At 34.0% G+C, this 27,192-nt stretch overlaps 3 protein-coding genes across 5 annotated transcripts in view; 2 read left to right on the forward strand and 1 right to left on the reverse strand.

Annotated features, from left to right (window-relative positions):
* LOC113227897 (meiosis-specific with OB domain-containing protein-like) overlaps positions 1-8,371 on the reverse strand; it is a 9,610-nt gene extending 1,239 nt beyond the window's left edge. Inside the window, exons 1-7 of one of the 2 annotated variants that reach the window (XM_026460984.1) lie at positions 8,156-8,371; positions 4,300-4,361; positions 3,383-3,533; positions 1,863-1,943; positions 1,692-1,785; positions 930-1,102; positions 394-553 (exon numbers count right to left, since the gene is read on the reverse strand). In XM_026460984.1, the coding sequence (XP_026316769.1) occupies positions 394-553; positions 930-1,102; positions 1,692-1,785; positions 1,863-1,943; positions 3,383-3,533; positions 4,300-4,361; position 8,156 (722 nt within the window). In that variant the 5' untranslated portion in view covers positions 8,157-8,371. Of the gene's footprint in view, positions 1-393; positions 554-929; positions 1,103-1,691; positions 1,786-1,862; positions 1,944-3,382; positions 3,534-4,299; positions 4,362-4,924; positions 5,172-8,155 lie in introns of those variants that run through there. The other variant, XM_026460983.1, reaches the window with a different exon arrangement.
* Positions 8,372-12,149: 3,778 nt separating this feature from the next.
* Positions 12,150-15,808, forward strand: LOC113227970 (DNA polymerase delta subunit 2). Its single transcript, XM_026461081.1, has 8 exons — positions 12,150-12,502; positions 12,743-12,864; positions 13,513-13,606; positions 14,121-14,272; positions 14,564-14,740; positions 14,848-14,919; positions 15,101-15,337; positions 15,637-15,808. Exons 1-8 carry the CDS (start codon positions 12,150-12,152, stop codon positions 15,747-15,749), a joined length of 1,320 nt encoding a protein of 439 aa, XP_026316866.1. The 3' UTR covers positions 15,750-15,808.
* Positions 15,809-17,153: 1,345 nt separating this feature from the next.
* Positions 17,154-27,192, forward strand: part of LOC113227847 (activating transcription factor of chaperone) — a 38,712-nt gene continuing 28,673 nt past the window's right edge. The window contains exons 1-3 of one of the 2 annotated variants that reach the window (XM_026460901.1): positions 17,154-17,299; positions 23,035-23,136; positions 23,793-23,917. In XM_026460901.1, the coding sequence (XP_026316686.1) occupies positions 17,295-17,299; positions 23,035-23,136; positions 23,793-23,917 (232 nt within the window). In that variant the 5' untranslated portion in view covers positions 17,154-17,294. The remainder of the gene's footprint in view (positions 17,300-23,034; positions 23,137-23,792; positions 23,918-27,192) is intronic. The other variant, XM_026460903.1, reaches the window with a different exon arrangement.

A 27,192-nucleotide genomic window follows, 5' to 3' on the forward strand; every position in this document is an offset into this window, starting at 1 on the left:
GACCATGGGACCTGTAAAGGGCCCGAAACGTCGGTTTGTTTGAAAAAACAAATATACGCGATTTAAATCCGGAAAAATAGTTTCATTTCCTATGTGTAACAATCGCGAAAACCTAAGAACTCGATTTTGATATTCTTTTTTTTGTTGGAAAGAGGGTACCTCACTCAGTAGTGGTCCCATTTAAATATGAAGAAAATAATCCACCTCTAAGGATTGCAAATTAGGGAATGAATCCGGTTTCGCGCACTTTCCGGTGGCCGATTTCAATAAAACTTGGCAAATAGATGTAATTCCACGCACATTTGAGGTCGGTTTTTTAGTACTCTGTGCTGATTATTGGGGTACATAATTGTTTTAACTTTGATATCCTCCAAATGCCGTTTGAATACTCACGTAGTGATAACGAGTTCATTCAGGTCGAGATGAGTAAGTAAAGCGTGGAGAGAAGCACAAAATGGCGCGCCGGTTGCTAGTCGGTCCCGAATCTGCGCTACGGAAGCTGCGTACGTTCGTTCCCCACTCCACGCTGCCCAGGCGGCTGCTTCTCCACCACCTTTTTGATAAATTTATTAGAGATACCACGATACGTGAATCACCGCATACGTCGCGTAGGTGAGAAAAAATAATACAAGAATATTAATTGAAAGAAAAATAATCATACTATAACTTGTTTTCTTGTATCATATTCTGAGCCTATTAAGTAGGTAGGTACAATGACTGCAGTAACCATTTTAATTAATAAATTTAAGGATGTTGTTTATTGTGGATTGATTGCATTAAAAGTCGTGATAGGTTGAATTGATTAACGGTTTATATTTTACAGTGAGGAATTTTTGAAAAATCGTTCGAAATTATTCATTATTTCGGTCCGGGGCTTCAATTAGCGCTAGTAGGTAATTTCCAACCAAAGTATTAGATAACAAACTTACGTGTATTTGCCTGGTTTCTCGTATAAAGTCTTAAAGCCTCAGCATCAGCGGTGTGCGGCTGATGGGTGACAACGCTTTTGGCGCATACCTGAACCTTTACTGCTTTACCTCGCCAGGTCACCTTCGCGTCTGCTACGAAAAGAACACTTTCGAGGGCACGCCATTCTTCTGCCCTGGAAATTGATATTATTAAACTATTAAAGTTTGTAAATACACTCATGGACATTATTATTTAGAGCAACGTAATAAAAACGTTGAATTATGATAAAACGTTCATTTGAAGCTCTGGCCACATGTAGGTACCATGAGACGTTTAATTTGAAAAAAGAATAAATTCCACCGTCTTTTGATTTCGAAACGTTCTAGTATTTGTGTCAGTGGCTTGATCTATGGTGGCATGTATGAACGTTAACAGAATTAAATCTTAGGAAATGAAACTATTTTTCCGGATTGAAATCGTGTATCTATATTTGTTTTCTTTTTCCTTCAAAGAAACCAACGTTTCGGGCCCTTTATAGGTCCCATGGTCATGGTCCGGATTTAGATCCGGAAAAATAGTTTAATTTCCTGTTTAACAATCGTGAAAACCGAAGAACTCGATAGAATTAATTTTTTTTTAGCGTTCCGCCCAGGAATATACATCATTTGTACAGAGCGGTTGCTTGTTTCGTATATGCACTTACATAAAATAAAAAGATGCCTATTGTTTTATTTCTTTGTGTAGGTAGTATAATTCTTAGGTACATGTGATGATGCTCATACCTTTGTATGGTATCAATATCGAACATATCCAACATGACTGTGGCAGGAGTAGTGTTGTCCATTATTTCCACAGTTCGGACGCACACGTCGACTCCTAAATAAATATATACATACACCGTAGTAAAAGCATTATGCCATTCAAATAAACGAGAAATGTATAGGTTTATGTACCTGTTTTGGTCTTGATCATTTTGGTAGGTTTTACCGTTTTAACGACGACTAATAAATCCACGTAAACGTTTGCATTCTCTTCTGTAAATAATGTATAGCATATAGAGTAGGTATTACGTACACACCTAAATATTATTGCGACAATCTCCTGTGGGTGAAGCAAAACTACAAAGAGTCTTTTCCACTTGCAGTCTAGCATACCCACTTCTCATTCTTTTTCCACTCGCATCTCCTTTTTTAAAGCTGTTCTACACCATTGGTTTAAAAGGCGAGCATGTGAATATGAGATTATTCAACTCTATACCGAAACGGTCCAGAATGTACAGTCAAGCTTGTTGTGTTGACTGTACCAGATAATCTTGTTAAGTTCATAAATAATAATAATAATGATGTGATAGACAACTACACCACTGCCTAGTCTGAAACTAGAGAATTCTCGGTATTATGAATGTTCCCTGCGTTCTCTACTACGCTCTCTGCAACGAAATTAACTCTGGTGCACTTCCCAGCACACCCAGACTAGAACCAATTTGGAAAAATTCATTTCCCACTTTAATTGGTACTACCAAGAATCGAAACCAGGATCTCTTCATCCTACGCACACTATTTTTTATTGTAAAATTGCATACATAACAACACTATACAATAACTTAAGTAAATAGATAGGAAGTTAATGTGCAACAGGTGGCCTTATCGCTATGTAGCAATTTCTTCCAAGCAACCTAAGGTTAGAAATTCGGTATAAGCAAATGCGAGCAACAAAAGAATATCATTATAAATTTAAAAAAAATAATTAAACTGTTTATTTCAAATATTAATAACAAGTTACAGTACATGCAAGGTAGAATCTTAAAATTAAAGATTATTTATATCGTTTTCTAGTGAGTTGCGTTAATATGTAGGTACAACAATTAAATTAATGACCAGTTTGCGTATGCATCCTCTGATATTGATCTTCCATGTAAAATCTTTTTAACCTGTTTTTGACTTGAGTAGGCTTTTTATCCGTTATTTCATTTACAAAATTTTTTGGTAAGCTATTTAATATAGCAGGAAGTTCACACACTCTTTTACCATAATTATTGTTATATTTAGGTATATCATACTTTATATATTATATATAGGTGGGTAGGTAGTATATATAGGTAGATGAGATAATGTACGTAATGAATTCGGTCTAATTTTAATTTTTAAACGACTTGATTTTTTCACAATTGTCGGTTATGATTGCTGATTTAACTTTATCAAAGACATTCATTACGTTACAGTACTGAAATAGTTGGTCATAATTATCTTTAAAAAATATACTACATAATTAGTAGATACTAATAAAACATATACCTAGATAGATATTATAATATAATTGTACCTACCCATATACAAATAATATTAATAAATAACAATTAATTAATTAATAATATTAGATACTTATACAGATACTTTTGAAGGAAAAATAAGAAAATGAAGTATAAATACAAGAAATAAATGATTGGATAGCGGAGGTTTAACTTACAACTTACCTAGTTTCATAACTTCAGCAAGGCCGCAATAGCCCGCTGCTGGTTTTGAAGGGATATGCAGCAGAGGTAGGAATGCACCGAACGTGTCACCGCTGTGAATGGTAACGTCTGACACACCCTCATTCAAAGATAGGTAGAACGGCGAAGACACCTTTGGAAGTAAATGATTTATTACCACTTTATTTATACGGCTCATTTCCACAGTCGAGCTTCACTGCGAGTAAGTTGCCTAAGCCATGTGTATATAATATATATATAATATAATAATAATAATTTATTCTCAGACAAATGAGCCACAATATTTGTCAGTAAAAGGAGTACTTAAGCTAGTGTTAGTGTGAACTTAAAAAAATAAAAACATAAAAATAATATGGTTGCACGTGAACGTGTATGTGGTGTGTATAGAATCATGCCCAATGCACGAGTGACCGCATACAGAAATTAAAACACCACAGGTGACCGCGCTTAACCACGTGTACACACGTACAAACATACCTTGCACAAATTTTCCTGCGGTGAAACTCCAATAAGTAGCTAGGCTCAAAGATACTTATTTACGTTTAGATTAGAACCAATAGAGCTCCTTGTGAAAGAGTTCGTCTAGGGCCCAGGGAAATACTGCCACCTTAACTATTTCTGCCGCCAAGCAGTAATGTTAGCATTACGTGTTCCGGTTTAGAAGAGTAAGGGTGCGGGTGAAACCACAGGCACATGGGACTTGTCAACTTATGTCTCAGGGTGACGGGCGCAGTGGCATTGCCCCGTGCGATCTTTGCGATTTAAAGCTCTGACCGGCACTGCAGCTGTTATGCACAGGCGTGTAGCTTACCATCAGGCGGGCGAATTGTTCGTCCCGTCACTTGATATAATAAAAAAAAGTTTTTTGTGAAAAATACAAAGCTCGTGATAGTTATTACCTGAGGTCTGAAATTGTGATAATCGCCTCCTTTTATACACAGCTTAGGGGAAGTGATTTCCACTGCAAATAAAATAATTAATGTCGTATGTTAGATTAGTCTAATTTAAGATATGTAGGTAGGTACTTGTTTAATTTTCATGTGTAGAAGGTACACACGCCAGCACATCAATCTATACATTGACGTATGTTGTTCCGTTGCACTGGAGGCGATTTTCAAACAAAAATGTGTAGTCTGATGTGGCGTTGTCCGTACAACCATCTCCTATATTATTATCACTTATGGCCGGTTTAAAAGAGTTCGGGTGGTGAGCAGATGTAACAATTATTTATCAAAGGAATGTATGTAATTTTCATCTGGAGAAGGTACACACGCCAGCACACCAATCTATACATTGAAGTATGTTGTTCCGTTGCACTGGAGGCGATTTTCGAACAAAAATGTGTAGTCTGATGTGGCGTTGTCCGTACAACCTTCTCCTACATTATTATCACGTGTGGCCGGTTTAAAAGAGTTCGGGTGGTGAGCAGATGGAACAATTATTTATCAAAGGAATGTATGTATCTACTTCCACTTATCACATCTTACTTTATTCATATCAAATAATCTTCGGAAGTTTACTCACCAACATCACCGACGAGAAATCTTTCATAAAAGGTTACTACATAATATTCGGATCCCCAAACATCAACATTGATAGTATCAACTTCTGAATCTCTCAAAGTAAAAGATGTCACTCCCCTGGATTCTCCGTTTTTCTTCTTAGAACCTATTGTACGAGGACTGTTTTTTGCTATAATAATACCGACAATGAGAGCATTTTTTAAGTTTATATTTAAATTATTGAGACGTACTTTCTGTACTCCCGCCATTTTCATGAAAATTTAAAATTTCCCGCCATTTTCTTTCAATTGATTTATGAAAAACTTTATAGTTTTGTCTATTCCTAATATAGATTTTAACATACACAAAAATAAGTGGTTTTATTTTGGTGCAGTCGAGCTTCATCATTGCTTCTGCTTCATCACATCACCATCTCTTTACTATGGATTTTTTTCCATCCTTTAGATCATTAGGACAAAAATTCGTTTAAAAACTCAAAACAAAGATCTGCAACTAGCGCATAGAAAAATTCGTAAGGTGCGCTGGTTCGTTGCGTGGCTTAGTTAGCATCAAGTTGGCAAGTTAATACATTATGTTGGCACAGCGTTTGGCACAGTTTGCTAGAAGACGTTGGTTCAATTACAACCAAAGATAAGCAAAAAAATAAAGTCATTGTTGTCGTACTCGTGCACATAATTTTAAATTTTTTTTTAAATTTATTGCTGGCCATGGAAGCAAAGTCCTTCAGCCGAAAACATAAACGTTTAATTATATTTCTGTAAATATGGCCACCACAAAGAGGATAGGCAATTTGAGGCGGCGTGCTTGGATTGGCTTGCAGTGCCCTAACGGGGTCCATATGAGCACATGTATTTAAGTTAAGACCTTTTCTAACATATGGTGGAAATGAATAAATGAATATGAATATGACTCGGGATTCCTTAGAACGGGCCGATACGGGTATTTTAGTTCGAGATTCGTATATAGTCATATTTTTTTGAACATGTCGTATGTAATTTTTAAAGTCATCAAGATCTTTTAAATTCAACTATATTTGTTGTTGTATATCCTAAATAGTTTACGGACGCTAAAATTATATACAATAAATTAATTAAAAGATGGCGTAAACAAAATGAAATCAGAGCTTGATTTCTCTTAGTTCTTATTTTTTTAATTTCAGGATTTAGGCGAACGAATTAGTAAAATGTAACTTAAGATGCAAAAATGTAACTTTTCCGATATCGAAACGTAATTTTGAACTCGCGTTGTAGATGAGTATATAAAGATGGAAAAAAAAAGGATATGACCACAGACATTATATCTACATCTTAGAGGATGGAAAAAAATTAATCTAAGATCTAGATAGACGACTTGCGGCGTCTATCTAGATCTTTACACACACACTTATACTATATATAATATATATACTTCACAGCAATTTGTGTGAAAACCAAGCGTGCCACATTTTTTTTGTACTCCCTATGACGTCACAAGAGCTCTTTAGTGATGGAAACCTGAATACCGTAAACGCGCGTATTCCATTCGATTAATCGATTCTACATATAATAATTTTTGTTCAAGTATTTGTTGATTACAAGTAGTCGTAATAATAATATAGTAGAAAAATACTAGAATAAGATAGTTAAGTCCTTTATTTTACTTGTTTTTAAAATATGTTCAGTACTTAGGTTTTCGCGATTGTTACACATAGGAAATGAAACTATTTTTCCGGATTTAAATCGCGTATATTTGTTTTTTCAAACAAACCGACGTTTCGGGCCCTTTACAGGTCCCATGGTCACGGTTGACTCCTACACGTTGAATGTTGAGTACCTACTTAAAAAAATTAAGACTTTAATTTTTAATCGACTTCAATATTGAAATTATTGTCCTTCCAATAAAATGAGCATATTATATAACATCTTTTTGTAATAGAAGATCTTATCGATTAACTTAAATAATTAATACGCACGTCAATATATGAACTTGCGACTGCCTTAATTAATTTTACTAGATGGTTTTCTGTTAGTAATTGATCAAATTAATGAATGCCAAGACAAATGAAAATGTTACTGCTTACAAAATATGGTAAAATCTTATTAATCAGAGGAGGTTTACTTAATGACGTCGTCGTGTGAATTTTTTGCGATGTGTATATTATTTCTCGGATTTCTAACTCTGCTATGCAGAGGCATATTTGGATATCATCTTAGGTGGAATAAACTAGACCACCTTCGTCCTCGAAAGCAACGAACTCATACGCATTGTTAATTCTTTGCATTGTTTATATTTTTGTATTGCTAGTACTACATATCCGGCTATATATGTAGTTATTTGCTCTCTATATTCGGACATTCGGAAATTACAGATAGTACTGATAATAGATACTACAAACCTGAAAAAAAAAAATACTAAACGCTATAACAAAAGAGTTATAGAATATTTTTATGATATTGCTAAGGCCATAATAATTTTCGTCCCTCAGAATCGAGAACAGTGTTGCCTATGAAAACAATCACTAAATGTTAAATTTGGCCAAAGAAATGTAGAAGCGCTCGTATCACGAAACTGAATGCATTATACAAAAGTGCATTCATTCGATATTCATGGCGTATTAACAAAGGAGCACATATATATCGCACCAAGTAAAAGCCGCAATGTATTACAAAATAGGCATACACTCGGTTGCATATGAATGAAAACAAATGTTTTCTCGAAATTCATACAAAACCAAAATAATTGTTTTTAAAATAAATAAGCATCTTCTGATTACAAAATCACTTGCTCGTGGAAGAAAACGTCTATGTTTATCCGTTTACCCACAGTCATGGTGCTTTTGCAGTTAATAATGGACAATTATGCATATTTCGCGTTATCGACTGGTGTTTATCTACTACACAGGTTCCCAAACTTTTAAGCTCACCGCCCACCTAGGCAAGATAAAAACGCCCACCACTACAAAAAATAATACAAAACAAGTATTTTTTATATTAAGTTAATATAAAAAAATCACAAGGAAAAAATTATATATGTGTAGTGTAGTGTAAATAGATAATTCTGATATTTTCTGCAAATGCGGTAGGTAGCAGCCTCTGGACAGCATCAACGTTCCCAATTGCTTCCGAGGCCCTACCCTAGGACTCCTCGGCGCCCACTGGGGGGTGCTACGGACCACTTTGGGAAACTATAATCTACGATAACGGTCGAGCGCGTACTGAAGTGTAGCAGCGGCAAGTAAATGAATTTCACTTACTTTGGGCACGCGAAGTACGTACACTTGCGGCTTCTATCTAGATCTTAGAGTCAAGGTACAAACACAAAACAACCATCGAACAATAAACACTACTTTCAAATCGATGTTTTTTCATTTGCATTATCGAATTCACCGTGTCAAGTGCTCCATGAAATATGTCGTCTTCCAACATACAAACTTGCAAAAAAATCTCTGCGACATCCAGTCTTGCCAAGGAGGACTATTTTAACATATTTTTTTCACAATATCACATTGTTTAAATTTATCGATTACATAGAGAATATTTGAAAACATTCGAACATTTGACATAAGCATACCTATGAAGTTCCTTAATTACTGACAGGCAACCAGGCTTAAGGTGAATTCACAATGCAAATATTCTGGCAATAAATTGCCACGATTAGCGTTGCGCGATATGACCTTGAGTTGACCAATCAGGCGCTGCGATGCTTTTAACGCGTGATGCAATTTAAAAGCTTGTTTCAGGTACCTAAGCTTTTTATCGCAAAACGCGGCAATACGAGTAACGATGAACTGTCATTGTCGTTTTTATGCAAGTATACGTTTTCGTTATAATCTGAAATGTTTTTTGGGGATGAAATTTTAAGTTTCGTGGATTTAGTGGATTCTGCATTTTAGCTGCTTAGTAGTAAAAATAAATTGACGGTGAGTGTTTTGTATTGTAAAAATTAGTATATTTATGATTTTAAGATAATTATCTATCTAAATTTTTCCTCGTAAACTTCAGTTTATTTATTTTATTTATTTCAGACAATCAACGGCGTTTCTTAAATAATATTTAACAAAATAAATTATATTTGTTTGAAAGGCCAATAACAGATCGCCCCGTGCTATTTAGAAGGTAGTCGGTAAAAAGAAATTAAACATAAAAAAGTGGCAATTGTATCCTCTAAGAAAAACCAAATAGGTGTTTTAAATTTAAGTAGTAGACATAATGTAGTGTATAGTTAGCTGGTTTGTCGAATTAAAATAGGAAATCCAACATAGGTACAAAATGGAAGAATAAATGGAATCGACAAACGATGAGGCATGTTTATACCTAACGTCTTCCTTATTATTATTAACCTATAAACTAAACCTTTGTAAAGGTTAGTAAACTAGTATTACTAACCTATAAACACACCAACAAAACTCACAAACGTCAAAAATACGAGGTCTCTCAACAACTATTGTGCATTCGCGATCAAATCGCACTTCGCTATTGCCACCGCGCAATGCGTTAAATTGCCGCAATTCTATTGTGCCTCATTTCTGTATTGTGAATCCACCTTTAGAGCATATAGGACGGGAGGAGCTATAGCGTTATTTCTCGGACAAAACTTTCTGCCACTTACTACAAACCAACAGGTGCACTCAAATGCAAAATTGAGTAGTGTCACTATGGTCTCACACAAACAAAAGTGTAGAACACAGGCTTATTTCTACAAATTCACAGATAAGACATACATACATGTCATGTCCGTACACAGAAAAGGCCTATAAAAATAAATCGATTCTCATGAATATACTAGAGACGGAAAGTTATCGACGTGACTGGTTAATCATATATATGAAAAATGTAATTCCACCTTTGGCTAGACTGGATATAGTGAATGTCTTTTTCCAATTTTGTGTGTAGTGTAACAGTGGTATTGTTTTACTTGTATTTGCGAGGGGAGTTTAGTCGTAGCGCCATCTATGTGAAATCTATGAAAGTTTTATCACATAGTTAATAATAATATATTAATAATAGTTAATAATAATTATAATAAACTAGTGGAGTGATTTCACAAAAATAATTAATAAAATAAATAACAAAATAAAAAGGTATTTATTTCTCCACAAACCATAAAGAACACAATACTTAAAACACGAATAGAAAAAAAAACGAGTGATGTGGACAAAAAGGTTAAAGACTCAGCATTGCTGATTTTCAGTCTTCACCTGGCTAGCTGTTCGCTTGCTGCACCAAGCTAATATGAGTGCTAATTTAAGCTAATAGGAGTGTGCACTAAGTAATAACCTTCCTATAGTAAAAACTAGTAATAAGTTGAATTTTATGGCTGTCCGTGTAAATTATATATATTTTTCATACATGTAACCAAAAATTTAAAATTTTGTGCTGATAGGAGTTTTAATTGGGGACCTGTATTAGATTTTTGTACAGATAGGAGCCATTGCTTACATCGGTTTTTAAAAGTAAGCATAAATAAACGTTTTAGCGTTTTTTACTGGAGGTGGAAGGTCATTCCAGCACTTTCTCGCTGCGAAACGAAAGCTGCTTCTGTACAAAGTTAAACGAGGGAGAGTCAATAACTGAAGAAGCGGGTACCGCATATATCGGACATTACCACTGTGTAACTGATCACTCCAGTTGAGTTTTTGTGCCAGATACTTAGGAGTTGACGAAACCCTCAAGGTATACACCAGACTGTTTAATTTTAAAATATATCTATTTCTCATATTTAATAAATTATAGGCATTTAAAAAGGGTGTAATATGACATCGGGGTGGAACCTTGAAACAATACGGAAATTGTCCACTTTCCAGTGATTTATTAATAATGGCTGTAATTGCATACAAGGAATATGGTAACGTAAGATTAATCATCACTAGTGAAATTCCATCAGTTCCCTCCGCATTAGAGGACAATGAGTTTAAGAATTTCTTGATCTCTTTAATAGTAAATGAGGGAAAACTAAAGGTGTTACAGTTAAACGAACCTGTCAAAATAATGTCATTGTCGGACAAACAACTCGAAGGAACAGTATCAATGAAAGATTTGTTAATGATATTAGGATCACTCAAATGAGCAGGTAATGTGGACTGATTTTTATTTCTCAGTACCCGATTCCTTTCACATTTGTCGAGGATTTTTGATGGAACAATTAATTCTATTGGAAAAATAAAATTGCTTCTCACTTTTTATTATGCTGTTCACCATATTGCGCAAAGATTTATACGGTTTCTATCAGGGTGATTAGGAATCTTCATGGGAAACTGCGCCAGTACAAATGCATCATCTTACTCTTACTCGAACTCTGAATACTTAGGCTTTACAGTAGAACTACAGCAAATCACATCAAGGATTCACATTCACATTCACTGTGAAGTAGATGTAATTCTTGTAGCGTCAACAACCACCTGTTGTAATTGAATATCAATTCAATAAAAATTTAAAATTTACAGTTTAAATTAAATGTTTTAGTTTCTTGAATATTTCTATACATGTCAGTGTCACTATGTTTGTAGAGGTTAACTCCGGCCATGCTTGTCATTGGCTCCAACGCTGACCGCGAAAAGCCATAAACTGAAAAAAAAAATTTGGAAATTTTTTCGCGGTTTTTGGATTAGACTTTGGATTGTATTTATTGTAATCTATTGATTGGTAAGTCATTGGGCAGTCTCCTCTGGCAAATACAAGTAAATCCAGTCTAGCTAGGGTGAAATTACATTTTTCATATACGTGATTAACCAGTACGTAATACATATCGATACCGTCACGTCGATAACTTTCCGTCTCTAGTATATTCATGACAATCAATTTACTTTTATAAGCTTATTTGGTGTAAGGACATGACGTCAATGTGTGTTTTATCTGTGTATTTATAAAAATAGGTTAGTGTTGTCAATTGTTGTTTGTTGGGACAATAGTGACGCAACTCAATATTGATATTGAGTGCACCTGTTTGTTTGTAGTACTACCCCCCACTCCTCAAAAAGTGGCAGAAAGTTTTGTTCGAGAAATAATGCTAATAACGCCTCCCGTTCTATATACTCTAAGATCTAGATAAATATTTGTGGATGTGATTCCCATCACTGACTGTCACTGTCATGGACTGAAAATATTTCGATTTACACTGAATCACTTGTATCCATGGGCATGAAATAAACTTAAAAAAGTAATTGTCACTGTCAAAAAAAAACCGGGAAGTTTTAGTGTTTCACGTCAAATTCACTTTTTTATTGTTATTCAATTTGATTAAGGTGAAATATGTTATTCAAAGTAGATTGCATCGATAATGGTCCTGATTTTCAACCTGTGGAATTGGAAAGACATGCAGCAGAGTACGCTGATGGCTCGAACAGATTTTATCAAGTTTCTCGGGATTTCTCAAAGCAATACGCTCATATTTACTCAGCGAGATTGAATACCTTTAGGAATATATTAGGTCCAATAGTTTGGAAGAAGTGGGGTGACAGTTATAAGATTCTGAAATTGTGTGAACTACGGGAGAAGAATACCATGTGTATCATTATCGGAACGCTGTTTAAGCTACAAAAACTGAAACCTAGTATCTTGAAAGAGCTATCAGATCAACTGGAGATCATTCCTCAGCCAGTAAGGTGAGTATAAAATTGGTGTCTAGATAAATTCATATTTTATCATTAAGAGTTCTATTTAAAAAACAAAATGCTAGTTTTCTCTGTTTATTTTATAGAAAATACAAGATGTTTAATACAAGTGATTATATACTTTGTTGATATCTGAGACCTAGTCTTAAAAAGCCCATACAATACCAATGTAAATTAAATTAATTAATTCATAATATTAATAAGTCTAAAAATAGTCTTTGTTGTTTCTAGGACACATTTTGTGCATGAAGGAGACAGCCTTGTGCTGGAAGACGAGTTGCAAAGAATTAAGCTTACTGGTGATTGTATTAACATTAATGAAGTGGTAACCGGAGTTGTCTGTGCATTGCTTGGTTAGTAAAGTAGTATTTCTGGCTTTGAATTTTACTGTCATGTGAGCTTTATGCAACAACAATGTACCTTACTATAGCCTGTTCTAATCCATTTTGAACAAAAAGTAAACAAACCTGTTTGGTTAACTTAATATAAATAATATATCGAATAAGTAACACTTACACATACATATTTTGAAGATTTCAACTTGATATATCATCACTTTTTCTAACAATATTCATTTGAAAAGCATCGTGAAAACATATTTGAAAAACGGTAGTCCAAAAGTGAGGTTATTATTCATCTATACTTCTATGACTTGCCTATGTTTGCATAGTGCTGTTCAAAAAAACATTTGGTTCAATCAATTAAAGTTTAGTAATCGATTATTATATTGAACATTTCAATCACAATCAAACGAGTATCTAAGTGTACGGATTTGAAGGAGGATTTAAATAGAAATTTTGAATATGCTTATATAGGTTATGTAAGGAAAACTGCTAATATGACTCAATTGAACAAATCGATTCATTCAATTAATTAATCGATTTGAAGTTGGCGTTACAATTGGCCACCACTAAATTGTCTATGGTCGGGTCAGTGACTTGTTTTTTTACTTTTTGTTCAAAATGGATTGAAACGAAGTATACTACTTCTATCTGTTGCAGGTTCAGAAAATGAAGATGGAGTATTTACAATGAAAGATGTTTGTTGGTCTGGAAGTCATGTCCAAAAGCCTCTGCCATCACTTAGTTCGGACAGGTTTGTATATACCTACATGTTTGTGCTGTAACTTTTTAAAAAGGAAATAAATATTTACTTGCTCATGAAATGTATCTAGTAACATTAATACTAATTTACTGCAATTATGTAACTACTTATTTGTAATCATATTGCATTATATGTATATTTTAGCTCATAAGTATTATCATTTGTTATGCCCTGCTGCCTGTTTACCAATGCAAATGAATAAAGAAATAAATATAGCGGTACTTTTAACTTTCTTAACCCATCCATGGTTGTAGTGTCGGTTCAAAAATTGGCTCTAAATTGTACAGTCAAGAGCATGTCAAGCTTGACACTTTGTACTTTGGACTGTTTGTATCATAAGCAGCATAGAGTTGGATTTAAATCTTAAGCGCTTAATCTCAAGCTTGACTTGCTCTTGACATCTTTAAAAGTAAAAGTAACTTTAAAAGTTCCAGCAATGGAGGCAAGAATTTACCTAATCACTAGTTTGTCAAGTTTTTTATATTTATGTGCTAAATTTTTTTAGGTATATTGTATTAGTGTCAGGACTAAACTTGGCATCTAAAACTGCTGATCACCTTTTTTCATTGCATTTACTATTGGAGTGGCTGTGTGGGGTCACTGGTACAAGCCAGTATCAAATAGAACTTTCTAAAATTGTTAGAGTTATTGTGGCAGGTAAGTGAAAAATACTTGTCTTGGTTTTGCTGTTCATGTTGAATAATTAACTTCCCTAGAACTCGGAGTGGTTATTTGTTTATTCCCTTTAATTATAATCTATTTCCTCATAACTAATCATCACTGTTAATTCAAGCTATATCCACCTTTATTCTTGACTTTGCATTTCTATAGTGTTTTAATTTCTTCATACTGATGCGGCATATTGGTCTGCTGACCTGTTCGTAATTTTCTTTCATTACCATTTTCTAAATCATAAAATTTTAAAAGTCATAAAACTCTAATATACAGGTGGAGTATTCTCAAGCGAATCATCTGAAAGTTCTTTCAATGAAGCAGCAGTTATATCTGCTACGGAGTGTATAGATTCATATCTAGCGGCCATCAGTGCTGTCACTCCCTTAGATGTGATGCCAGGCTGTAAAGACCCTTCAGGAATCATGCTCCCACAGAAACCTTTCCATTACTGTAAGTTATATAATTATGTTAATAAAATGGGTTTTCTTCAATTTTTTTTTGTATTAGCATATAAATTTAATGACAAATCAACCTCAATCTATCTATCTTTCTTTCAGGTTTGTTCCCTAAAGCAATAGAATACAAATCATTCAATAGGGTTTCGAATCCATATGAATGTGATATTGGCGGCAAGTATTTAAAACTTATGCGATAGCAGATAAATAATTAAAGATAAAGTAGGAATAATTTTATATTACTTTTATAGTATTACCATATGAACTTGTTATACAAATAAAAAGTGTACATGTAATAACTATTGTAATGTGTAGTACTTGATGATTATTGTATAATAAATAAACTTTGGTACAGGCTTTATCTGTCTCGGAACATCAGGAGAACCAGTAAAAGATATAATGAGGTACAGCAACCTAAACAGTCACATAGAAGTGATGAAGAAGACATTGGAATGGCGACACCTTGCACCTACATGCCCCGATACTGTGCCTTGTACTCCCTGTGTTGATATTGACCCATTTGTTATATACAATTGCCCAGCCATCTACTTCTGTGGCGATGCTGATTTATTTGCCACTGAGATGTATGAAGGTACTATTTTACAATTGGATTTATATTAGTTAAATCTGTAATGCCTTGGCCATGTGAGCTATAATAAAATGCATTAATCATGCATTAATCCATATTTTTTTCTACTTTAACAAGTAGCTGTTATGGTATGCTTAAATACTTAAGATTTTAATTCACATTACATGTACATATATGTTTATTGATATTTTTGACATTTTTGTTTCATTACACTCACCCAAATTTACATATATAAATTTGATAATAGGTCTAGTTAACCAAACCAAACCTTATTTGGTTAATCTATTTTTAATATTTTACAGGAGAAAATGGCCAAAGAGTGAGATTGGTGTGTCTGCCAGACTTCTGCAAAACAAAGACTGTAGCACTTATCAACTTAGCTAATCTAGAGTGTCACAGTATGATGTTTGGATAAGTTAAATGGTCTTGTGAGACAAATTCATTAATAATTTTTATTTAATAAAATACGTTTCTCTTGCCTCCTGAGTATTTTATTTATAAGATTATTGTAGATTATTTAGTTAATTTATATAATTCATTGTAGTATTAGAGTATAAACAATTTGCTAAGACTAGACAGCAATGGGAAGCTGTAAGTAATTATGTAAATAATAGTAATTATACGTAACGTAAGTAATTAATGGTAATAACTGTTAACTACAAATTTTGATGCAGTGATGTTTGTCAGTTCTATTTTTAATTTCTTTTCTACAGAATGAGTTGAATTTATTTCGTGTAATATTGCAGACATAGTAAATATGAATTGTACATCTAAAAATGTAAATTGTGCTAGTGATAAGAACATCCTCTGGTAGTCACGAATAGAGATGGAAAAAGCTGCCAATTTTTTTAAACGTTTAAACATTATAATTTTTTTTAAAAGGCGAACTTTTTTAAACACTTAAACGCTTTTTAGTTTGAAGCTAACAAAACCGCTTAGAAAACGCTTAAGCGCATAGACTTTTATGTTAAAAAAAGCTTGCAACGTTGTTGTGTTGATAGCGAAACGCAAGAGTAGACCACTAAAAGTTTTAAGATAAGTAAGTTTTTTTGTAAAAAACGAGTTATATTTTTATTTATGACATAACATTATTACATTAACATTTTGTTCATTGGCGTTTAAAAGCGTTTAACTTTTGTAGTTTGTAGCGCTTGTAAAAGCGCTTTTCACTTAGGGTCGTATTCCAGAACTCTACTCAATGCTCAAGTCAGGATTTGAGCAGACTTGAGTATGATTTCAAGCACTGGAAATACGACCCTAATGGCAAGGACTCGAGTATGATTTTCAGTGCTCACTGCAATACTCAAGTCCTGAGGGTCGTATTCCAGAACTCTACTCAATGCTCAAGTTCAAGCTCGACCCTAATGGCAGGGACTTGAGTATGATTTCGAGTGCTTTAAACATTGACTTATGGCTTTAAACCATACTCAAATCCTGACTTGAGCATTGAGTAGAGTTCTAGAATACGACCCTGAGTTTATTTTTCCCGCCATTTATACTTCGATGTTGCTATTTTTATACCAAAGATGTTACATTTACCTTTGGTCTGTAATATTCCCGCCATCTCTTCTTTGATATTGCTATTTTTTGTATTGAAAACCTGCACAATTCATGATTTCGTATATCAGTTTAGGTCTTTTACTAGATACCAGTGCTTATATACAGTTTTTAAAATAAGGACGTTAAATTTATTGCAAAATAAAGTACAAACTGTGTAGTGTTTAGATAAGGTTTATGTACGTATGTGCATTACTGAATTATTTAAACAGGTTTTTTTTTACTTCAATATTGCAACATTAGATGGCGCTTTCCTCCCCCTCTTCGCCCCGTCCTATTACTCATCAATGGCTCGAAGTTAATAGACGTGTATTGGTTTTTCTCTTTCTATATTGCGATTCATGATGGGTTTCTAGTTGCAAACATTGCACGCGGCCGTGTGCCTTTACACACAATTATAAAAATGCTGTAAGTACTCATTTTAAGTGTTCTTAAGATAGTATTAAGCTGATGGAGTTTTACGATTGGTGCAACGCATTCCGTGTTACTTTCGCTACGCCGAACGTCCGGGTGGGCTAACGTCTCGTGAGGCCTATTATTACGATAAACTTCATGACTTCAAGAGCGATTTAATAATCGCTCATTATTATAAGTGTTCATGCTCCACTTGCATGTTCCATGGCGTCATTCAGTCAACAAACGCGCGATGACTTTATCAGCTTTTTTGATCAACGAAATATGATTTTACACCTTATGTAAATAACGCGGGATGTGGCATGTGTATCGTACTTGTTATTCGAAGAGCTTTTTTAGGCAGTGATGAAGATTGCATGTTCTTATGCAAACTGGCTTTTTGCACAATATGTTATTATTGTAGTCTATTTCTCTTGCTTTAAAAGCGAATGAAAACAAGAGTATAATGCCACATGTACCTACGTATACAACTAAACAAGTAAATAAACATTCCATTAGTACCTTGTAAACATACGAAGCTATATATAACCCTTTTACTGTGTACATTATGGAGTTGAATTTTAGGTTTGAACTTTCATAAGCTAATGAATTCTAGTGACGAAAATTATACTAACAATTATTTACAAGATTAGATGTAAAATAAAAAAGACAAGTATATTTAATGAGTATCTATTTTGTTTGTCTTCACCTTCTCAATTGTAGTCATTTAGTTCGGCTTTGAGTTAAGGTCACAACACTTTGATGATGAAGTGGCACCAGAAATAATTGTATATTGTAATTGCATCTTGTAATTGCTCACGCTGTAGTCCCACAATGCTCATGGAAAAGCAGAGTCTGCAAAGGCCCTTAAATTACTATTGACACTGATGAAATTTTAAAAAGGGCACAGCTAATAATAAAAAAGAAGTACAGGATAGTGTGTTTAGTGTTAAGTTTGGAAAGTTATTGAGTATTTCTGTATCGATTTTGTTATAATTGTTAGTACATATAAAGGTAGAAATTTGATTTTTGCATTGATCAATTCATACAATTATCAAAATCGCATTTAAGGTGGTATCAAGTATGAAACTTAGAACACCTTCATTTTTAATTATGAGGTCTTCACTTTATTGCCAGTTTGTATAAAATTTCCATCTGCACGCATTTAAAATTGGATAACTCGCCCACAAAGTTTTTTTCATTGCCCCGTACAAGGGAAACCCTGTATTTCGGATACCATGGACACACACATAGGACAGCCACAAATCATACCCAAACTTACAAGGGAAATAAATATTTTTATACCTTGCAACTTACATAATAATTATAATTTGAATAGTCTAGCGAACCAAAACTTTTGGACATTTGAGAAAAAATGAGCACTTTTCAATTGATTTCAGTTTAAATCTTAAGTGCACTTTAAATATATTGATGGGTGATTTGTATCAACTTTTGAGGAATTTTGTGCACTCAGAAAGAAAATTATCTACTGGTTGTGAAGATCAACATTTTAATGAATATTTAAAATGCATTCAAGGTTCAATTGATGACAATTGACAAGTGCTACTGGAACTTCTTTGTTGTCCATAGACCATTTTAAATATATAAACAATTTTGGTTACTTTGACCATTTAAGTAATTTTAATATTGATTGTATTCCCATATTGTTGTAAATGAAAGCTTTATAAATTTCAACTTGAGGCCCTCTCCTTTGACTGAATTTGAAATCTTAAAGAATCTTTATGTGAAAAAAAATTGTTATATATTGACTTCTTATATTATTAAAAAAGGATGGACGTAGATGGTAGAGTGAAATACGTTAATTTAAAGAGACATGTTTATTGTTCGGTCTCCAGAATATAAGTGAGTAAATTATGCAATATAAAATAAAATGTAAACTTAAATGCTAACCAAGCAACACGCACCACATGTTGCAGTTAGACTATAAATATAGTCTATCTATACTACAGACTATTCAGGTCCTTTTGACATTGACTGTACACCCACTTTAGTTTTTTTAGTGAAAGGGAAAGTATTTTTATTGAAAGGGAAAGTATTTTTATTGAAAGGGAAATCCTATAGAATCATTATAGTGTGGATAATAATTCAATCATTAACACTCACTAAAGGTATATTAGTCAGTACCAAACAATATCAACATCTTTGTATCAAAACAAATCATTATCCCAAATGCCTTTTTTATTTATTTTATTTTTTTTAGCTACATGAATTTTTTTTGTTTATGTGGTAATTAAATACGTCACGCCTTTTTCAGAATGAAATAACCGCTTGCTACGATGCTAACAAACGTCCATATTTTAAAAGAACAGTCACATTTGCTAATTGGTGTCTATGCATAGCAAAATTACATTTGACATAATTTTCCGAAACTTATGTTTTTAAATTTTTGAGAGCTGCTATAATGTCATGGGTCATGTCATGGGTATCATGGGAATATGCAATGGATCTACGTATGTGTAATAGATGTGACACCAATATAGTACACATTGAATAAAATTCATCACAAATACACCATTTAACCAAAAATAACACATAGATTTTCATAACAACACGAATAATTTACAGCAATTTAAAAATGACCACCAAACAATTTTTCAACTCGACAACAAGATTTTCTCGACAGTATATTCGACGTGTCCAATAAAAAATATTTTTTTCCGTCAAATGTAACTTCATCGTGTGGTGAGGTTGTAAAAATAAATATTTAATTATACTTAATATGTATTATTAATTAGTGGATTTCAATGATCGTGTGTTTAAAAAATATGATTTGTTTAAAACGTCTCGTTCTAATTTCATCGTCCTGTCGTTATAAGCAAGTTAAATTTTCCGGAGTACAATACAATAAGTGTGGGCTTGGGTATTAAGACGAAGTACACGTTTGTATGCAACACATAGATAAGTCCATGTCAGCATTACCAAATAGTTTTGCAACTCGGTACCCGTGCTGCCTTTCCAAATGTCGACACAGTCTATAAGGTAGTAGTTACATTTTCTTATTCTATTACGCTGAAGCTGCATTGTGGTGTAGTAATGCCGATGTTAAATGAGATCGTTTTTATTATTACTTATCTCCTTCATAAGATAGCATAGATAATATTTTCATTCTTTACCCTATCTTCTTTATCGTAAGTACACTGGATGTATGGTCAGAACATAGATTAAATGTAAGGGTCAGAATGATTAAAAATAAAAGACAAATAGAAACAAAAAATGTTTTATTTGCAATCACAAAACTTTTTTAAATAAACTACTTTAGTAATTGCTAGTTACAAATAAAATATATTAAACAAAGTACAATGCAATAAATCAGGAATTGCAGTTAGTGGTATTATCGACGCCGTGTGTATCATTTCGATATCTCCAATGAACACTACTGTTTTCACTTTGTTTTGATTCCTTATTTTTTTTTTACAAATTACGTTTTTTTTTCGAATTTAGTTTTTTGTGTCTTTATATTTTTAGCAAAATTCGGGGATGCATTAGTAAACAAATAAGACTGTTTACAAAAGTAACGGAAAATAACAAAAAAATAAAATGGACGTAGTGTTCATTGGGGGTGTCGATTTAAACTTTAGGTAAATACAATGTGTTAAACTTTAGGTAAATACAATGTGTTAAACTTTAGGTAAATACAATGTGTTAAACTTTAGGTAAATACAATGTGTTAAACTTTAGGTAAATACAATGTGTTAATTTGCATTCTCGCCATATTATTCAAAAAATAAAGTGAAAAAAAAATTCGTAAATTCATTTCAATTCATTTTTTTATTTAATTGCGGTAAACAAATTTGATTCAAAGGTCATATATTGCACTTGCACTGCATCGGTATCAGCACTTGCAAACATTTTGAACAATTACACATTAATTTTATAATTAATTACATTCCATTCTAGTTACAAAAAACGTTTTTCAGTCAAGTTTTCTAATTAATGTAAATAAATAGTAAATTATAACAATACTAGTACATAATCATAATTTAAAAAATAGGTAAATAAGCGATCGAGAAAGATTACGTATCGCTCGGTGAAGCGCGTGGCGGGGTCACTGCCCTTGCGTGACTGTGAGACAATTTTGAAAAACTTTTCTATACCATTAGCCAGAATATTGAACAGAATAATTTTTATAATATTTTTAGATGATTTAACGTTATTTCTATTATTAATTTCTTAAATATGGCGAGAATGCAAATCAACATACTGTATACTCTGCCAACTCCGATTTCTGGTTATAACATTACTCGATGGTTTGTAAATATAATATCTAGTGATTTTTAAATTGTTTTCATTGCCATGACAATGATGCAGTGTGATGTATCAAATAAAAGCCATTTCATGTAAAAGTAAGGAAAGGAAATTAGCTACACTGAACTGATCACGCCACAAGTAGCCGCCATGCCGAACAATGCATGGTATATATTTGCCATCGTGGTGAAAGGATTTGCCAATCGGTGTAAGGTACTCGACGATTTTTGGCTAGGGTGCGCCAGACGTATTAGGAATACAATTCGTACGTCATTGGGCTGCTAAGTGCATCCCGTTTTGTAGTTAAATGAGGAAGAGGGTTTTTAGTAAATTCTTAAGGATTCTTATATTCCGTTTTTTTTTTCATGGCTACTTAAAAAATGTAAATACGATCCACTGTAGTATAGTATTGGTACCGACGATGGCACGAGTAGATTCGCTAATCGAAACTCAGCCAAGGACACACATTAGCATGCTTTGATTAAGGTGAACATGACGTATTAGAAACACATTTTAATTTTTTTTTATCTTACATTCGTGCATGAACTCAAAAAATAAAAACTGAAGAAATATGGTTGCCTTTTTAGTAATATATATTTTGATATAATATTTTTTCAGCGTTTAGACTTACCTAATTGATAAGCTAATAACTATTTACCAATCTTTGAGTCTAATCCAGTGCGGTACTTAAAATCTTCTCAAAAACACTGAAACTTACATTCGTATTTATAATTTTATTTGTTCTTCTATAAAAGATTTTTAGCGTGTATTTGGATTAAATAAAAATTGTCGCTATTCTCAGAATTGGAACTTTACCCGCAACTGAAACTCTTTATTCTCAGTTTACTCCACTTTGATATGATGATGACGACTCATTGAAGACTACTTAATGCCTATAAAATATAAAGGACTGGGGCCTTACCATGAACTCTTATTACAATTCAGAATAGGTTCGTGACGACAAAAAAGCTGGATGGTAATATACACTCCATGTAGCGCTATCTCACAACGACTCATTTTAGGTCCCAAACTGGGGGTCTACTCTCGATCTCCGTCCGACATCCGTCCGAAACAATTACTGTCAAATAAGTAATATTCGACAAAATTAAAAGACAAGTGTCAAGTATGAAGCTTCATTCGCATCACGCGTCTTTTCATTTGGTCAAGTATTGCTTATTTGGCCGTAATTCTTTCGGACGGATGTCGGACGGAGATCGAGAGTAGACCCCCAGAATTGTCGAGAAGATTTTTCGGAAGACTGCGAATGCCTATCTACCTAAAACAAGCAAAGAAAAATTCACAAAGGGTTAACCATATTGTTATACACCTTTGCCTTTCCCTTTACGGAAAGAAATTTAAAAAAACAACAACAATTTTTTTTAGAGGTGTAAGCGACCAGTGGAATATTACAAGAAATTGATAAACTGTTAGATATCAGCTGCATATCTAATTAAATATTTTTATTTAATTATTATGTTTTCCAGTGCCAAGATGGCGCTCCCAACGGACAACCTCGTCCTTCGATCACAAATACCACCACAATCGGAATTTGATCTCTCGCGGCTTGTACTTCAATCTGTGGTAAGACTTTTTTATTTATTCAGATTGCATACCGTCAGATAGAGACCTCCACAGAATAGGCCATTCTGAAATAGCAGAGAAATATCCGACAGTTATAATCAATCTTATTTAATATGCGATTTTTTTAAATTTAATGTTTTAATCTTTTGATGCACTTGCCTTACCTTTAAAACATGAAAAGAAAAGTAAAAAATCATTGCAGTTGACCTTTAAAGGAGGAAAAGTCGATTGCACTGTAATTACCCTTCTGCACTTCAATGCTCTCATTAATTTTGTTCTTTGTATTGAACAGATTTAAGAAAAATGAATAATTCAGGACCTACCTAAACCAATGATTTTATACACAAAAGATCTAAACACTTTATAAGTACTGTTTTAATTTTAACACTTTCTATTATCCTAAGCAAGACGTATTTTTAGTATAGAAATTTTGTGTAATTAAATAAGCGCATTTGTGGTGCCTATATATACGAGTATAAGTTCAACCTAGTTCACAAATAGTTAGCATTTTTGTGTTAAAAGAAAATTATACAATTACATGTAAAGCGGGCCGTAGATGGATGATGCTAGCGCAAGATTGTAATGGATGATACAAACTACGGGAGGCCTATATGCTAGGACAATAATGAAGATGAAACGTAACTTTTGTTGGCTTGAATTATTCCAGAGTGAACCAACCAGCAAAAATGAGTGCGAGTCCGTGGGACGACTTGCCCTTGGCTTCGGTCGACGGGCTGCTCTCCACTGAAGAGTGTTTTATGCTGCTCGATGCTGACTTCAACGATGGTTGGTATCTATACTGCAATGTTTTGTCCCAAATTAAACCCCAATATTAATTAATTGCAATTGACGGACATGTAGCTTAATATAAATGACTAGGAATGGGAGCGAGAAAGCACTTTATTTTTCTGTCTATTTAGACAGGCATGAAATTAATCACCGCCATAGTGATTGTTGTACATACGAAACGAGGCGCCTTAATGTGTACAAGCAATGGCTACGCACTATTGAGTCTTGTCTCGAATTTAGTAAGAATGTACGTAGCGATGGAACATAGCTGTTCTTTTTGGTTTTACAGTAAAGGCACAAACACCAGGCGATAGCCATCCATCTTTGTCGCGTCGTAGTCCTACAAAAACTGGTATATGGCCCCTGTTGTATTTTTCCTGCATTATTTATAGAGCAGTTTATTTTTTGACGTCAGGTGTTCCTTTACAAACAACACTACATATGAATCTTACGAAAACCTCCAGGTATGCCTAGGTCTGAGGTGACGTATCTTAAGTTATCTTTTTTGGTTTGGTTATTGAATCGGAATATAATTTTGTGAAGACATTGTTTATTGGATTTTATCTTCTGAACTTTAGCATGTCTATGTCTTGTCTATAATGTTCACAATTGATTATCATCATTTGATTAACATCGAACATACTAAATAGAAACCTATTATACAAACACTCACTAAATTTTATTATGGAAGTTGTTTATAAAACTTGCAGCACGCTTGCACGTGGTGCAATTACAGCGTAAACCAATGTGCTATCGTACACAAGTTTTATGCTGCGAAAGTTATTTGGAAATCTGTTTCCGATATGTGTAGGAAATTAATTTACATGTGCTATTGGTGTACGTTATGCAATTTCACGCATTTCGTAATGCTGTGGTTACAGTCATAGGTTCGTATTCTAGAACTCTACTCAATGCTCAAGTCAGGATTTGAGTATGGTTTAAAACACTTGATATCATACTCAAGTCCCTGCTATTAGGGTCGTATTTCCAGTGCAGTCCTGACTTGAGCATTGAATAGAGTTTTAGAATACGACCCTAAGTCTCAGTAACCACATGTAGTGTTGTAATTAGAGCAAAAGACACGCCGGCCCTCACATTTCCCCCAGTAGGATGTAGGATTGGTAGGTAGGTTCAGTAGGATTATGTATGTCAAAATGTTGGTGTGTTTATTCGCGAGAATTTGTGTGGTTGTCATCATCCCCAAGAATAACCCCAAGATTCCAAACTCATGTTGACCCATGGGCAGTTCCTACCGGAGTGAAAAATTATAAAAGTCGAAAATGCAATGTGACGCTACACTATTTTAAATTTCAAAGATATGTTTAGAAGAGTACTGGAGATGTTATAGAGTGTGTCGGAGGATATTTAATTTACTTTGATTTTATATGTCAAGTGACGGGACGAACAAGTCATGCGCCTGATTCTAAGCCACACGTCTGTCCATAACAGTTGCAGTGCCACTCAGAGCTTTAAATCACAAAGATCTGAGGGGCACAGCCACTACGCCCGTCAACCTGAGACGTAAGTTGACAAGTCCCATGTGCCTGTAATTTCACCAACACCCTTACCCTTCAAAACCAGAATGGATTTGATAAAAAGGAAATGGGAGTTTTTGCTTCTAAAAGGCAAATGCAAAGTTGAAACTGAGTCCCACGTAGGGCGAAACCCGAGTTGCACCTCCTGTCCTCTATTACCCCCAACCCCCGGAGTAACCTTCTGTCAAGGCTAGCCCGAAGGCCGAGCTCCGTGTAAGGCGAAACTCGGAGCGTTCCCATTAATTTTTCTCCAAGCAAAACGAGTAACGTAACAAATCCGTCGTCTAGAATTCTTGGCAGTTTCTACCGGCACCGGAAATTTTCTCAAATGGTGGATCAAAGATGATCGCCGTTCAAAGTAACCTTTTTTGTATTTCTACAAACATTAATACTGCCCTGCTAAGCCGAAAGGCGCTATCTCTGAAATACTTTTAGTTTTTTAGTTTTTTTTATACCATTCCACAAATATAATAATTTCGCGTATAATGTTATAATAGAAATAGAGCTATCTAACTTAAAACTTTTAAAAAACCACTAAGAAATATTTTTAAATAAAATACAATTACATAAAATGCAATTTACAAAAAGATGATTTTCCCAAAACTTACTCAGGTTGAGATAGCGCTTTTCGGCGTATCAGGGCAGAATAGAGGAATGCTTTTACTTGCGCTATTAAAGAAAGAAGTTAACTTGATGAATAATAGTAACTATATCACCGTAAACCGAAACAAATCTAATCTAATATATATAGTCTATCAAAAATTAGTTCGCAAAGAAACAGTTGTATTGACGACAACAACCAACCAACAAAACCTTTTAAATTTTTGACTCAAAATATACAGCTCAGCAGTGCGACGCGTTACATCTAGTTATTATACTATATAACAATGGGTTAACATTCAGTCATTGACTTTAATTGTTCTGCCAGACAGAGAGATGAGTCAAAATGATTATTTATACTGCCCTGGGGCCCTTTGTGGGCCCGGCGCTACACGTGACATTTCGTTAACGAGTGTAGAGGTTTGGCCTGCAGCTTCACATAACCAGTAGCATGAGTCGGACCTCTTCGGTATTTTAACCGAATCGTTCGATTGGATATCGTTTTCGAATAGAAGGTGCCTTTTCGACCTATTCCGAACATTCGTGATGAACATTCGATCCGAATTCGGATGCGATATCGGAATCGATTAGAATCTGTGTTGCTTTTACGAAGTTACTCGGTAAAGTATATTATATTTATAAAAAAAGAAAAATCCTGTTATGGATATGTTTGAGACAATAATATTATAAAAATAATAACAATGCACACACTCAACATAGGCCCGCACTAGGGAAACCCTGTGTCGCGGGTGCCACGGACACACATAGACAACCACAAATTACACTCAAACTCACGAGAGAAATAAATGTAGGCCATACAAATATTTCTCCATACCCGGGAATCGAACCTGGGACCTCTGCCTGGCAGTAGTCCGGCATGGTAACCGTTCGGCCACAGAGACAGTTAGACAATAAAGGTCTAAAAGATTTTAACACCTTTGTCTTTGCAATAAACTAATTTATTAAAACAAGTAACAGATTTTCACACGTATTTTTTGCGTTGTAAACATACACTTAACTGTCAGAACGGAACTTTACCTTTTCCTAATGCAAATAATTAAAAAAATAACAAAGTTTAGTTTTGTTGTAAAAAAAACAACAATCTTTATTAAAGACTACATTATACAATACGGTGCG

Source organism: Hyposmocoma kahamanoa, unplaced genomic scaffold, assembly GCF_003589595.1.
Source record: "Hyposmocoma kahamanoa isolate Upper Pololo Valley unplaced genomic scaffold, ASM358959v1 220, whole genome shotgun sequence".
Taxonomy (NCBI): Eukaryota; Metazoa; Arthropoda; class Insecta; order Lepidoptera; family Cosmopterigidae; genus Hyposmocoma; species Hyposmocoma kahamanoa.